The 12,266-nt window shown below is 52.2% G+C and overlaps 1 protein-coding gene across 3 annotated transcripts in view; it reads left to right on the top strand.

Annotated features, from left to right (window-relative positions):
• The first annotated feature begins 3,595 nt into the window (after window positions 1–3,595).
• ASTN2 (astrotactin 2) overlaps window positions 3,596–12,266 on the top strand; it is an 852,746-nt gene continuing 844,075 nt past the window's right edge. For all 3 annotated transcript variants that reach the window (XM_012768786.3, XM_012768785.2, XM_012768780.2), the window contains exon 1: window positions 3,596–4,034. In XM_012768786.3, coding sequence (XP_012624240.1) covers window positions 3,596–4,034 — 439 coding nt within the window. The remainder of the gene's footprint in view (window positions 4,035–12,266) is intronic.

The following is a 12,266-nucleotide window of genomic DNA, read 5'->3' as shown; positions in this document are numbered from 1 at the left end:
AGGCAGTGGTGCAAGGAGGGTGCACGCCATGGCAGAAAGAGCAAGGATTTAGGAGTCAGGCGTTCTTGCATCCCAACACTTGATAACTGCATGATCAAAGTCAACTTTCGTAGCTTTCCTGAGCCTCTGGCTTCACATCTATCAAATGGGAATAAAAAGCCTTACTCCAGATGTTGCTGGGATTATACATCAAAGTAGTAGTTACATTAATAATTTGTGGAGTACCTACTATGTGTTAAGCACTTTGTATAATTATTTCTGAAGCCTCACAACAACCATCAGACAGGAGTGGTCTCCATTCATTGATATACTACTTAAAGTTCTGAAGTCACAGTGCATGTGCTGAGAAATACAAGTTCTTTCCCTGTGGTCATTCCGGTTTTAACACCGCCTGCTAAATAAAACCGGTACTCCTTGCCTGCCTTTTCTTTCTTATCTTCAATCACTGCCTCTCCCCCGACTGAACTTCCTCCATTTCCCTTCATAAGTTTTGCCCTCTCTGCCCTCTGTTTATTCCCACATTCTGTGTTCTCAGGCAGATGTCTTAGTTGTAAGCAACAGAAACCAATTCTGAATAATTTAAGCGGAAACAGAATCCAGAATTCAGTTAAGTTATATTAGATTACACAGCATCCCCAGAAGGGCACGGGATCTGGGCTTACAGTCCATGAAGTCAAGAGCACCACTCCAAATCACGGCTCAGAGCTGGCCTCGCGGAGATATTGCTGCGACTGCAGCCGAGCATGAATGGGGCACTTCACACTGTTGACACCAACGGCACTGGGCTCCAAGCAGTGCTGTTAGAATTATTTCCACTCACAATGAAACCTCAATGTAACTGCCTCAGCTGTTGCCCTTTTGGTCCCCAATGGATTCTGCCAGATTCCAGCTTCCTTCCCCAGCATGTAGGGTGGATGAATCTGACCGATGAAATCTGTGTCATGTGCCCAAGCTCTAGCTGCGGTGGAGGCTGAGAAAGTTCTAGAAATTTTACCTTTTTCTCAGGAGGTGGGCTGTGCCTCAGAAGATGAAGCACCCTCTGATGTAGGATAAGGGACTCATTCGGATGCTAAGCGGTTGCAAAGAATGCTGAATTCCAGCTTTAACCTGTATGTCCACCCTGTGCTACTAATTCTTCATGGCTCAGCTCCAGTGTTACTGCCTCTGGGAGGCTTTCTTTTGATTTCTCCATGCACCTCCTGTAGGAAACACATACCTGTCTGCCAGCCTGGTACCCAAGATATTTCTGTGCCCATCTCATCCCTGCACACACACTCCCACCAGTCATTATCAGCCCCCCAAGGGCAGGAGCTGTGTTTATCCACCTCTGCATCCCAATATAGTACCTGGTAGGCACCCTGGATATTTGGTGGTGAGTGAATGAATGAAAGTGTTGGTCTCATTTGACAGGCCTTTGTACCAGAGGTCCATGAAGGACTTGCACAGACTCTGCCTTACATAAGGGAGCCCTTTTTTCCTGGTGTGCACTTCTATAAATGGACTATGTCAGCATATTTGAAGAAAGGGGCATAGAGAATCAGAAAGCCCCATTGCAGAGGATAGTGGTGGATTGTAAGGGTACAAAGAAGAGACTGAGGGAGGCAGGGCGACATATTTTGGAGGAGTAAATGAACTGGAGCAGGCATCAGAGAGGCAGGAGATGGTTTAGAAATCAGAAGACTTGAAAGGCCAGATTCTGTTGGGTTCACAGATTAGTAAACGGAGACAGGAGGAGCATACTTCACAAACCCCACCACGGAGGCAGATCCAACTGTGTTCAAGCAGATTTGCCTTTTAAAGCATCTTTGATGGGTGGGCTTTTCCAAGGTCACTGAGGACAGTGTGATTTCAGGGCAACAGCCAAGGCCTTGAAGCCGAGAGTTCCGATCTCAGCTATCCAGCTCATTAGCTGTGTGACCTTGGAAAGTCCCTTCATGTTCCTGACCTCCTGATCTCAGTTTCCTCATATGGAAAATGGGAATCGTAACACCCATGTCATTGGATTGTGGTTAACGTATAAACAGCTAACAGAGGCACATGTCTGGCACTGGAAGAATGCTTAATACACAGTATTATTAAGTCCAAGGTCACGAAACAGTTTTTGCTGTTTTCCTTATTTTCAGTCCCCTACCTTTATCGAAAAGTCATAAAAAAATAAATAAAACGTGGTGAGAGAGGGGAAAAAGCAATTCGTGTGAAGGGTTAAGGACAGAATGGGGGAAAGAGAACTTCTGAAGAGAGAAGTTAATGCACAGAAACTGCATAAAAGGTGCAGACGGGCAAGCTAGACAGAGGGATGGGAAATGGCTCACACATCATAGGAGGAAGCATTTATAAGATTAAAGTCAGGATGAGCAAGAAGGAAGTGAGTGGAGAGATGAAAGAGTTACAGAGAGAGGCATAAGGAAGAAAAGCAGGGGAATGAGAAGGGGGTGCATGTGTAGGACCCTAGCGGAGATGACCGCTCCAGGAGGGAATGGGGTGTGTGGGTCAGAGACAGAATCAGCGAAGGCCAAGAGTGCCGCATCTGAGAACCTAGGTTTACAGTTCAGCGTGAATCTAGAAGAACTGCGGGTGAAGAATTGGGGAGCAGACCTATCCTCCGGGAATTGGGCAGAGGATCTAGAAGCCGGAGGAGCCAGAAGCAGACAGAGTAGCAGGTCTGTACCTCACACCCTTTTCAGGAATTTCACACAGAGAGCAGAAGCAGCCAAGTAGAGCCGCTCCAAGCTGGGAGCAGGGATCCAAAATAAAAGCGCTTGAGTGGGCTGGCTCGCAGGGCGGCAGCTAGGGGGCCCGAGCAGCCGGCTGGAGTGTGTGTGTGTGTGGGGGGGGTCGGTGTCAGAGGGTGGAGTTCGACACCCCTCTGTCCTGTAGCCAGGAGTGAAACCACTGAGGCCTGGGTGGAGGGGAGAGCTGGGGTCCTGGCGGTGGGAGAACGAATGCGTGAGTTGTGGGGAAGTGGGTGGGAAGGGGGCTCTGAGGCCACGGGAAGTTATTTCAGGGACTGGAAATGGGTAGGGGACTGAAGACAGGACTTGCTCTTGGGTCTGAGGGGAGACAAAGTTAAGTCGTGGCCATCCAGGGGTGCTCCCTACCCCCAGGAAGGCGGGCCTTGAGCAAGGCTGGGTTAAGGCGCGCCCCCCCAGGAGCAGCCTCGGGTTTGAGCCGAGGTGGGACGAAGCTAGGAGAACCGGGGGACTACAGGAGCCGCGAGGGGGGGGCCCCAAGTGTTAGAAATTTGAAGAGGGGTGTTGTGGCTGGAGAACCTTGAGAGGGCGGCGTTGGGGGATCCTGGGAAAGGGGAGGGAGCGACTGGGACTTGCACGCGGCCGGGCGGAGCCTCTGAAACGCTCGGGGTCTGGGGGGAGCCGGCGACGCGGGGCGGGCGGCTGGGCCCGGGGAGGCGGCGCGGGGGGGCGGTCCGGGCCGGCCGGGAGGCGGAGCCCGGAGCCGGGGGCTGCCGGAGAGCGGCTCTCTCGGCTCCTTAGCTCGGGCGTCCTGGTTCGCTTCGGCGTCCGCCGTCTCCGCCGCTGCCTCTCCTTCCTCCTTCGCCACCGCCGCCACCGCCCGCAGCACCGCAGCCCCTCCCGCCATGGCCGCCGCCGGCGCCCGGCGCAGCCCCGGCCCCGGCTCGGGGCTCCGGGGGCGGCCGAGACTCCGCTTCCACCCGGGGCCGCCGCCGCCGCTGCTGCTGCTGTTCCTGCTCCTGCTGCCGCCGCCGCCGCTGCTGGCCGGCGCCACCGCCGCCGCCTCTCGGGAGCCCGACAGCCCATGCCGGCTCAAGACCGTCACGGTGTCCACGCTGCCCGCCCTGCGGGAGAGCGACATCGGCTGGAGCGGCGCCCGCGCCGGGGCGGGGGCTGGGACCGGGGCCGGAGCGGCCGCCGCCGCCGCCGCGTCCCCGGGCTCTCCCGGCTCCGCCGGCACCGCCGCCGAGTCGCGCCTCCTGCTCTTTGTGCGTAACGAGCTGCCGGGGCGCATCGCGGTGCAGGACGACCTGGACAACACGGAGCTGCCCTTCTTCACCCTGGGTAAGGCTGGGCGCCGGCGCCCGCGGAATCCCGAGGAACCCTGAGCCCCCTAAGTGAGGCCGGACGGGTGGGGGCGCCCTGGGGATCCCCTCCCCGGGCTGCCCCGAGTGGGGTTGGCGGAGGGCAGTTGAGGGGCCGGGAGGTCGCACAGGTGGTTGGAAAGGAGTGTGGGGCCGGAGGTCCTGGAGAGCGCGTAGCGGGAGCCCGGGGGCGTGCCAGCCCTCCCGCAGTGGGGACCTGTCCCTCAGCCTCAGCCCAGACGTTGCGCTCTGCCCGGTCCATCTCGGACGCCGGAGACCCCCAGTCGCTGAGTGTGCTCTGGCTAGAGGCCGGGGCAGCCCCCCGCTCCGAAGCTCCTAAGCCGGTTCCCGGTCCAGCCGCCCACTGCTCCTCCGGGCACAGTCACTGGCTGCCCGCGGTTGCCGCCCCCTCGCTCTCGCTTCCGAGTTGTTGGCCCTCCCTTCCAGATAGGTTTTCTTGAAAATTGGAGCGGAGTGACTCCATGTAGACTCACCCAGCCCGCAAAAGCTCGGCTTCCACACGGGCTGGGTGACCTTGGCCAAGTCACTTTCCTCCTCTGGGCCTCAGTTTTGGCCATCTGTGAAATGGGGATGGAGAGGCTTGAGCGATTTCTGACGACTGGGGTCTCCGCGTTTGGGTTTTCCCTCTACCTCCGTCATCACCTTCCTTTTTCTATCCCCCTCCCAGCAAAGAGCAGATTTGTCCTCGCAGCTCACTCACTGGGCTGATAACAATAAGTTAAAGGCAGGTGAAAGGAGAGGAGAGGAAACAGGTGAGGGTGGGGGGCTCAAACCGAAAAGTTAATCAGAAAGTTCGCCAGCAGCCTGCTGCCTGCTGGTTCCCGGCTCGAATCCCGGAGGAGTCGGCCCTTCGGTGGAGCTGTGGGAAGCGCAGCTGATTTCCCACCCGGGTAATTGATAGCTTAATTATCTCGGAGAGCGTTTACAAAAATGTTGTTCCCCCTTAGCTCTCCCGCGCTCGCGGCTCGCTCGCTCCCCTCCCTCCTGGGGGCGCGGGGCCTTATTGGTTGTCGGAGTCTGGCCAACAACAGCGCCTAGAAGGCGTCAGGGGCTCGCCCAGAGACTCCCAGCTCTTCTTCCCCGGGGTCCTAGGCTTGGCGGGATCCGGCTCTGGCATCGCCATCGCAGGGTGCCTGGCCTTGGTTTTCAGCGCCGTGAGGATCCCAGCCCGAACCTCCAAGGTTAACTGCTTGCTCACCCGAGACGCCCCACGTAGTAATCAATGGACTAGACAACACTCTCCTGGGAGCTCTGGTATTTTAAAATGTATTTTTGTGACCCCCCCTCATTCCCTCTTTCCTACCGGCTGCCTCCGGGGATTTGAGCGCGTGCCAGTCCCTCTCTCCCGGTCTGAGCTGGAGCCTCAGGGTGCCTGTGCTGTCAGGCTGGCTGTAACCTGAGCGTGGGGAGCGTTCTGGTAGGCGAGGCGGAGAGCGCTTTGCAGGTTCCCCGGGGACTTTCCGCGGCGTCGCGTCTGGCGTGCAACGCACATAGAACACACACACACACACTCATACACACACACCCCAGTAGCCCTTCCCACGTGCACCTGTGGGGCTGCCCGTGTCCAAGGAAGGGGATGAGGGGGAGGTGGGGCTACCTAACCCTGGGCTCACTGAGGGCTCCTCCCGCCTCCCCGTGGGGAAGGGTCCTTCTGCAGAAACAGAAGGTGTCCCTTCACTGCCACTTGCACTCCCACCCTTCTCCCTTTATCCCTGAGGTCTCTCTAGACTCCTGGGCACCCTGAGCGATGAGGGTTGGAAATCCCCCCTAAACGGGCTTTTCAAGGGAAGCGGGTTCTTGGATATGGCCTGACTTGGCAGTGAGGACCCCAGGAGCATTCCAATTCCCCAAGAATGTGGAGGACCCGGTCCAGCCAGCTATAAATGTGCCCCACAATTCTTGGAGCTGGCAATCGTTGCCATTTTTAACTTTGGCTTTCAAACGGGATGGGTACTTGGGGGCCTGGGACAAGATGAGTGAGGAACTGTAAGTCTTCGATCCCCCGGGACTTATGTGTCAGCTTGAGATGCTCCTGGCATCTCATACGTGGAGCTTTCTGCCTTCTGCGATGCACAGCCTCTGAGCCTGGTGGCTGGGTACTGCCTGCCCCTTGGAGTGGCCCGTGCTGTCCTCCTTGGCAGCACTGAGCCTTTGGATGCACGCAGGAAATTGGGTTCCTGCCTCCTCTTTCTCTCCCCAGCGCCCTGGACTGGCAGCTCAAGGCATTCCCAATGGGGATTTGGCTAGCGAGGTAGTCACCAGATGGCCGGGTATAGCAGGAGCTGTGTAGGGAGACGTGGGCTTTTTATTTGTGTTGGTCTTCGACTGTTTGTGTGTAAACACAGAGTGCACAATGAGCTCTGGGAGGGCCAGGCTGGCTGGAAATGAGGGTTGATGGTGGCGGTGGGGGGAGGGGATGATACTATGAGTCCTTTATGGCCATCTCTTTCCCAGGGTCCCAAGGCAGCCTCGTCCCTTCTCCAAACCTTTTAAACATCCTGCCTTGCGTGTGTCTCTGGCGAGTTGGGAGAGTCTTTCACTATTAGCTTGTTAGTTCAGGGGATTTGGAGGTGACCAGTGCCACAGCTGGGCATGCAAAGTTGGGAAATGCCAAGCTCTGCCTATAGTGGGGAGTGTGGAGCCACCACTAGGGGGTGATGGTGTCTACCAAAGCCCTCGGCTCACACTTTGGGTCCTGGGCTGGGAGTTGGTGATGGTAAAGCATCCCTGGCATTAAAAGGGGGGGGGGGGGCAAACAAACAAATAAAAGGTGGATTTCTCATTTTACTGTAAGCCCAGTTGGGGGACCTCAAGGTCATTTTGCACAAACTGCCTACCGTCCTCATGCACCAAAGTCACCTTCATAGCTGGCCATGCCTTCCTCCATTCTGCCTCTCTTGTTAATGCCCAGACTGAAAGGAAGATTTTATTCAGGTCTTTTCCTCTTTGTGTTTCTCTTCTCCCCATCAAGTTTCAGCTGCTTTATGTAGAATGGAAGTTTCCCTCAGATGTGAAAGATTCCCCCAAGTTTCTGTGCCAGGGCCACTTCTTTAGAATCTGATTATAAGTCAATAACATTGACAAAGTGAATCTCCCTGAAAATGATTAAGGAATAGCAAATAGTTATCGAATCCTTAATGTGATTCCAAGAGCTTTACTCTTGCCTTGTATTATGAATCCACATAAAATATATGGAGAGGGCACTACTGTTATTCCCATTTGACAGATGAGGGAGCATTCTTAGAGAGGTCAAGCACCTGGTTCAAAGTCACACTATAAATAAATGGCACACCTGGACCTGGAATCCCAGTCTGCAAGACACCTACATCTTTGGTAATTGCTAAACTGGTATTCTGAACCAAATTTGTAGTTTGTGCAGGGTGTGGTGCTGAGTAGAGGGATATAATAATAGTCATCAACAAGACAAGAATCTTTTCCAAAGGAACTTGGGCTACATTGGTGAGCTGAAGTATGCGAGTTAGAAAATGAGGTGTGAGTTAAATGACCTCCAATGACCCTGCCAGCTCAAAGTTCCATGACTCATGGGAGGTCAAAGGGCATTCTATTTATCGATACCAATGAGTGATGGAGATGATACATTCTGTGGCATCCAGGAAGGAAGGTATCTCTATAGATTTGGAGAAGTCTGGGGAGACGTCCTGGACCAGAAAGAACCTGAGTTAGGCCTTGGAAGTTTTAGTAGACAAATTGAGGAGAAGTTGAATGCTAAAATGCAGCTTGGGAACTTAATGTTGGTTAGGATCTGGAACTCTCAGCTCTGGCTCACTGTGACCTTGAACGAGTCATTCATCCCCCAGAGCTTCAATTCTTTGTGCTGTAATATGAGTGGGTAGATGAGCCTTAAAATAATCCTTTGGTGTAAAGATTCTATGAACTTGAAGTGCCCTGACCTACTCCGTGACTCTGACGAGCTCCTCTTGCTTTGTACTGACTGTTTTCCTACACCAGTACCATGGGGGTGTTAAGAAGGACTGATAGAAAGAACAGAATTTAAACAGGAGCAGTTGCCAGCACAGGGCTTCTGAGGTGAACTCAGTCCTCACCTACCTCCAGGCAGCCCCGGAGTCTGCTCTTGGATTTAGCTTCCATGCCCGCAGGTAGGGAAATGTCATCCTTTTTCCTGTGCTTAGTAATGGTCAATCCAGACTGTTTACCATCTACCTGCCTTGATTCCACAAAAGCAGAAAAAAGTGATCAAATTGAGAAAGCACTCATTGCAACATTTTTTAGTAGTTTGCTTTGCCATGTCGCCTGATAGGAGAAGGATGTGCTTTGTACGTGGGGGAGGGAGTGTGAAGAAGGACAAGTCATTCAGTAATATGTCTTTAAGTGCGCTGGCATGAATAGGACCGGCAGTGTCCTGAAGGTCTCTCCCAACAGGATGCTGTTTGCAAGAAGCTGATGGCCTGGGAGAAGGAAGAAGATACAGTCCTGAAATGCCAACTTTGTCAGGTCAGCAGAGGTTCCTTAAAAGAAAGATAAAAATGGATACCCAAAGAAAAAAGCCTCTGAGAAGAGTAAGAGGTCAGGCACCCAGCCATGAGACTTGCTGGGAGCATGGAGTTTAGCCCAAGAAGAACAGTCAACAAAGGGCTGGAGAAGCTTCCTTCAAATATCAACACAGAGTACGGAATATGCTTTTTTATTCCCCCCAAGTGTGTGCAGGGGTCTGATTCTAAGGAATGTTCTGAAAGTGCAAGTACTAAGGGAACAGAGCTGAGCCCCCCAGGAGTGTCCCATGGAGCTAAGAGCCCCGTTTGCTGACCCCTAATGGCTGAATGAATCACGGTGGAAGAAGTGTTCAAGCTGACACCAGATAGCCGTTAGGCAGGCCTTTGGAGAAAGGACCCAAGCCCTGCAGATGTTTGGGCTATATGCCCTTTTTGGTTTCTGGTTTGATTCTGAAGGTTGACGTCCTTTATTGGGACAGTGGTTACAAATAGTAGTAAGCCATGTCTCCTGTAGGGGTTTCTGACCATACTAACATTCTAGTGTTCTTTTCTGTATGTGTATGAGAAAGATTCTGAGATGGAGAGGAGAGAGAATTTGATGTCCTGAAACAAAGCTAGGTTTAAAACAATATGTATTATTTCCTTATTTGGACACCAGGTCCCTTATCACTAAATGAGGTATTTAGGTTGCATTCAAACTTCCTGTCCCATCCTGGTGTGTTGGTCCAGGCTTCTGGGACATTGTAAATAAGTTGGGGGTGTTTAGTGGTCTTTAATCTGAGTTTTCTTCCCTTTTCTCTATACCCTAGCCCACCTCTTGCCAGCTCAAAGGTGATGAAATCTGTTTAATACTTGGGGCAAAGAGAAATATGTTGTCTGCCCTCAAAAAGTACTATGTTACTGAGATGGTGACAGGGCTGGAGAGAGGAGGATTCATTTCAGCTGTTAGAGAGGCTCGGGTTTCGTCAAGACCAACCAGATTTGCTGTTTCTGGGGAGTTGGTGACACCAGCTGAGACAGCCAAGCTCTTCAGGCTTTGGTGTGACCCAGGGCTTGATCATTTTCCTGAACTGGACCCTGGCTGCAAGAGCAGTCTGTGATTTTAATTTACAGCAAGTGCAGCAGGAGGTTTAACTAGGCTTCTGGCAGGCAAAGCCTCCTGCTTCTCACCTTGCTTCGTTGATCACTGGGCCTTGTCTGCCTTAGGACAGTGGGAACTGTGTGCTGGGGGGGAGGAGAGGATGGAGACTGACGGTGACCTCTTGAAAACTGTGATCACAGTCACCCACTTTGATGGGATCCCAGCATCACAGACTCTCAGGTAGCATTGAATTTTTGCCCTCTATTTCATATAGTAACATTGAGGTCCGGAGGAGGAAGGAAACCCACCCAAGCACATGCAGTTTGAACTTAAATCCAGTGGTCTTGAATCCTAGTCCATGCCTCTTTCCGTCATGTTGCAGGACCTCTTGCAAGAGGCACTGGGTTTAAATGTGTCTCAGTGTCTGCAAGTCCATCCAATACCATAAAAAGGAAAGAGGTGTACCACTCTTTCCTTCTCCCCCTGCCAAGAAATTTAAAAATCTAAGGAGAAAAATCTTCTTAGGAAAATTGAATTCGTTTTCTTGCCCGAGTCTCCAGCTGGTTGGCTCCAATCTCTCCTAAGCACCTGAGCTGATGGTTTTGTTCTGGGGGAGAAGGAAGCCTCACTGCCTTTCCCTCTAGCTGCCTTTGGGGGTGGGAGGAAGAAATCTGCTCTTTCCCAGGAAAGGAAGAAAAGAGTCAGGTTTAACCTTGGGTGGAGCAGCATTAGGAGGGCGTTTCTTTTCCAGAGTGGATGTTTTCCCAAGTTCTCATACTGACCAGCTAGTGGCAACAGAAGATTAACTATAGCGAAAGAGAGCTGCCTGTTCCTTCCTTGCAGCAGAGCGAGTGTACAGCCTTTCTGCCCCAGAAAGAGGCAGGCAGCAAGACTTGCTCTGCTCTCTTGCACTTGCTCTCTCCTTTCACTGCCTTTTCTCCATAGTCTGTGGCTCCTTCGGACAATAGCCCTCATGAAGACCTCCCATTTGAATGGAAAAGAAGTGGGTGCTGATTGCACAATCCAAGATTCAAAACTGAAATATCTGTAGCTTCCTTACAAGCATACTGAAACATAAAAGCAGCCCAGTGTGTGAGTGAAAATGTGACAAGGATGTCATATGTTGTAAACCGTCAGGGTTTATACCACGAGGGGGACCACTTCTTCACCCCATTGCTGCAGCCCCTTGGCGGTCTCAGGCCTCGGCACTTCTCTCTGTTGCAATTCCAACATTCAGCTCACCGGTCTGTCTACCTCTAGTCTTACCCTCTCTAATCCATCCTCTGTACTTGCAGACAAAGTGATTTTATTAAAAGCCCAAATCTGATAATGGCCCTCCTCTTATAAAGCACTTCCTTGGCTCCCCATTGTTCTGAGGATGATGAATTTCACCCTCCTATTGTAGTACTAGGTCCATGATCACACTCTGCAGGAGTGTCCTGTACTGAAAACCTTTCCTTCTCTTTCTACGCCTCTGCCTTACCACCCCCTGGGAAAATTCCTTCTCACCTCTCAAGACCGAATTGAAGTGCCAGCTTATCTCTGAAGCCTTTCCTGACCTCTTCACATTGGAGTTGAACACTCGGGACCCTCGTGCCCACTATACGGCAGTATAAAGACTGCCGTAGTAACAGCCAGTCCCTTAAGAATGACTGAGCACCAGTGTGTGCCAGGCAACGTTCTACGTGCCTAGGATACATCAGAGAACAAAAGACAAGGGCCCTTGCCTTTGGAGAGCTTATATCCTTGTGCGTGTATGTGTTAGAGACAATAACAATAAACATAAAATGTAAATTATATGGTATGTGAGAAGATGATAAATTCTATGGGAAAAGGGAAAAAAATGAAACAGAAAAGAGAATCAGAAGTTCTGAGATAAGAAGATCAGTTTTAATATTAAATAGGATAGAGTGAGAGGAGATTGTGGAGAATGAGAGATTGGAACAGAGACTTAAAGGAGATTGAAGGGGTTAGCCAAGCAGGTATCTAGGAAAAGAACATCCCAGACAGGGAACAGCTCTAGCCAGGACCTAGCTCAGGAGCACACCTGGGCAGCGTGAGGGTCAGTGTGGCCAGAGTAGAGTGAACAAGGAGGCGGGCAGGACAGGAAGTGGGAGAGGAAGAGGGGAGCCACGTCACGTCACGTAGGGCCGTGCAGATTACTGCTGGGATTTGGGCTTTGCCTGGAGTGAAATGGAGAGCTCTGCAGGATTTTAAGCAAAAGAGCGCTGAGGTCTGACTTATGTTTCAAAAGGACTGCTCAGACTGCTCTGTAGAAGAGCAGCCATGGATGCAGGAAGGCCTTCGGAGTCTGCTTTGGAGGGAGGTGCTGGGGGTTTGGAGCTGAGTGAGAGCAGAACCTACCCTGTGTCCCCTCATGTGTCTCGTGCTGCTTGTCATGAGCAGCCAATGCACCTTTCCTTGGGGGGCTGCGGTGACTCACCCTGTGCTTGACACAGCATAGGTGTTCAGGAGATCTTGCAGAACTAGAACCCTGGATTTGCCAAGTCTCGTCCCAGAATCCACAGTGGACAAAACCGAAGAGGGGCTGAGATTCCATTCAGCCGTTAAGGATGAGCGCAAATGTCATCTATTCCACAGAGCCTTTCCTCCTCTGAGCTCCCATAGCCCTTTC

This window comes from Microcebus murinus, chromosome 12 (genome assembly GCF_040939455.1).
Source record: "Microcebus murinus isolate Inina chromosome 12, M.murinus_Inina_mat1.0, whole genome shotgun sequence".
In the NCBI taxonomy this organism is placed as follows: Eukaryota; Metazoa; Chordata; class Mammalia; order Primates; family Cheirogaleidae; genus Microcebus; species Microcebus murinus.
This window is presented reverse-complemented; position numbering and strand designations above follow the sequence as displayed.